Genomic DNA, 2,772 nt, shown 5'->3' on the forward strand with positions numbered 1-2,772 from the left:
GTGGTGCTGGGGGATTGAACCGTGATCTCTGTGCTTTGCTAAGCTTGTTCTAAGTAGGTGCTTTAGACCACTGAGCCATCTCACCAGCCCGTTCTGTCCCAATCTTATCTATTTTTCTTTTGCAAAAAACAAATGAAATAAGGATTGAACACTTGTAATGGTTATCTAACCTTTTCTATCAAAACACTTGATTATTTTTTTCTAACTAGTCCATTCACATAGATCTTCACTACTATACCTCACCTTCATTTCTATTACACAAAATGTTGTGAACCACTTCATTGCTGCAGCCAGCCTCTTAACTATTACACACTTAGTGCTACCTTGACTTTTCCTAATCACATTTTCTTTGCCATTTAAATCAATCTTTTCTTTCCAGTTCATCCAAGTTCTAACTCTGTCTTATGACCCCACTCAAATCACTTCTTTTCCAGAAAGTTAGCCCAATACATTTATATCCAGAGCTTTCCCTCTATTGAACTCAAAATAACCATGACTTTTACTACTCATCTTAACAAATACTGCCTTTTGTTGTTATTTAACTCATTATGCCTACTTATCTATTCAATTGTAGACCAAATGTTTTGTCAGCAGGAACAGTTTTAGAGCACCTTGTGTAGCCTATAGCACTTGGCTGTCTCAGATGCAGGAGATGATAATTTAGTGAATGATCCACTATGCTATCTGTCTACTCATACAGGCCAAATAAGGAGCTAAGCAGGATACTGCCCCTCCTTTCCCCAAATAAGGAAGAGGTAGAATAAACTTAAGTAGAAAAATAGAATGATTATACTTACATCATTGGCTACTCCTGTATGGATGAGGTCTCGAAGGAACCTCATGACACTACCATTGGCATCCCGGTGGTCCAGGGTAGTAGAGGCAATGGCCCACTGTAAGATTGGGATGACTACTTGGCTCCTCAGTAAGGTGACAGGGCTACGCTGAATAAACCTAATGTTGAAAGAAAGGTTCAGTATAAATAACAAGATTAGGCTATAAAAGCTGTGAAGGTAAAAGACAAGACCAGGGAAACAGTGATTGCTAGGTATGGTAGGGAAGGAGAAAATAAACAGAGTTCTTAGGGTAGCAATATTATTCTATATTACTCTGCAATGGTGAATGGGCATCAGACTTTTGTCAAAACTCAAGAGCACATACCACCAGAGTTGAACCCTGAGGTTTATGATCTGTAAATGCAGGTTCACTGATTACAACAATGTATCAGTCTGTTTTCCTGGGCTATCTTCCTTGAAAAAAATGAATCCCTAGATGTTCTTTGCAGAAATAGGGATAACAATTTAGAAAATACTGTTTTTCTTTTTAGGGAATAGAGTTAGTGCAGCATGTGGTGCTGGGGACTGAACCGAGGTGCCCATGCTTGCCTACACAGGGTCTTTAGACCACTCAGCTATCTTGCCAGTCCTGTCATCGTTTTCTTTCGTTTTTTTTTTTTTTTTTTTTTCTTTTTCTTTTTTTGGCGGAACCAGGGATTGAACTCAGACCCTTGCACTTGCTAGGGAAGTGCTTATTCCACTGAGCCATCTCCCCGGCCACATCTTTTTCTTTAAAAAATTACATGCAATAAATAGTCTTGTATAAAGAGGCAAAACAAACAGTAAGAAACCAAAACCAAATATTCACTTTTTTTTTTTTTTTTTGCTTTTGTCTTTTTGAGACAGGATTTCGCTATGTATTCAGGCTGGCCTCAAAATTCACACTAGTACGTAATGTAATAATTAAAAGAAAAGCGCTTGCCTGGCAAGGGCTGAGTTCAATTCCCGGTACCGCAAAAAATAAATAAATAAATAAATAAATAAATAAATAAATAGAAAGAAAGAAAGAAAGAAAGAAAGAAAGAAAGAAAGAAAGAGAAAGAAAAAGTCAGAGCTGTAGTTCAGTGACAGAGTACTTGCCAAGCAGGTGTATGCACCCGAGTATAACTTCTTGGAAAAAAAAAAAAAGCTTTTATGTTCATTGACTTGGTTCAAATTCCTTGGTTAGGGGCCAAGAAAAAAATTTAAGCAGACACTCAGCAACCATATTGTCAGTGCTACAGAGTGGCAGACAGGTAGGAATATTACTGGTTAGTGCATAAGCAAGTAACCTCTAAGTCCACCTTAAAATCCTAGGAATCCTTTGTTCTGAAATATCTAAAGGATGCTAAGCTTCCCAAAGAAAACTCAGTCACAGCAGGATGAAGTTAACTCTCTGGAGGTGGTAAAGGTTATCTAGTCAAGTATTTGAACTCAGTACCTGTTTTTTTGGGTGCTGGGGATTGAGCCCAGAGCCCCTTTCATGCTAAACCCCCAGCTGATAGCAAACATATTTTTGTCTTGTGTGTGTTCTTTTCTTCAGAAGAGCAACTCAGCTCCTACTTTGCCCCTGCTCCTACTAAAACCTTCTCATTTCTGTTGATATATTAGCTCACAATTTAACTTTGGGATATGAATCATTAATCTACCTTATTCAATAACCTCACTTTACAGAGAAGGAAATAGCTAAGTGTCAGATGGTAAGATTTAGCAGTGATGGGGATAAGCAACTGAGGAAAAACAAAAACACAACACCAAAAAAACTTGCTGTTCAGAAAGTCTTACGGGGCTGGAGAGATGGCTCAGTGGTCTAAAGCACCTACTTGGAACAAGCTTGACAAAGCACAGGTGGTTCAATCCCCCAGCACCACATGCCAGCCAGCCGCGCCCCCTGGTGGGCTGAGCTGGCCACACACACACACACACACACACACACACACACACACACACACAAAAT

The 2,772-nt window shown here is 39.1% G+C and overlaps 1 protein-coding gene across 1 annotated transcript in view; it reads right to left on the bottom strand.

Annotated features, from left to right (window-relative positions):
• Tnpo3 (transportin 3) overlaps positions 1-2,772 on the bottom strand; it is a gene marked incomplete at its 3' end in the record, with an annotated part of 86,700 nt that overhangs the window by 13,417 nt on the left and 70,511 nt on the right. Inside the window, exon 19 of the mRNA XM_023702861.1 lies at positions 798-954. Coding sequence (XP_023558629.1) covers positions 798-954 — 157 coding nt within the window. The remainder of the gene's footprint in view (positions 1-797; positions 955-2,772) is intronic.

The sequence above is a fragment of the Octodon degus genome, unplaced genomic scaffold (assembly GCF_000260255.1).
Source record: "Octodon degus isolate 3935 unplaced genomic scaffold, OctDeg1.0 scaffold00160, whole genome shotgun sequence".
NCBI lineage: Eukaryota > Metazoa > Chordata > Mammalia > Rodentia > Octodontidae > Octodon > Octodon degus.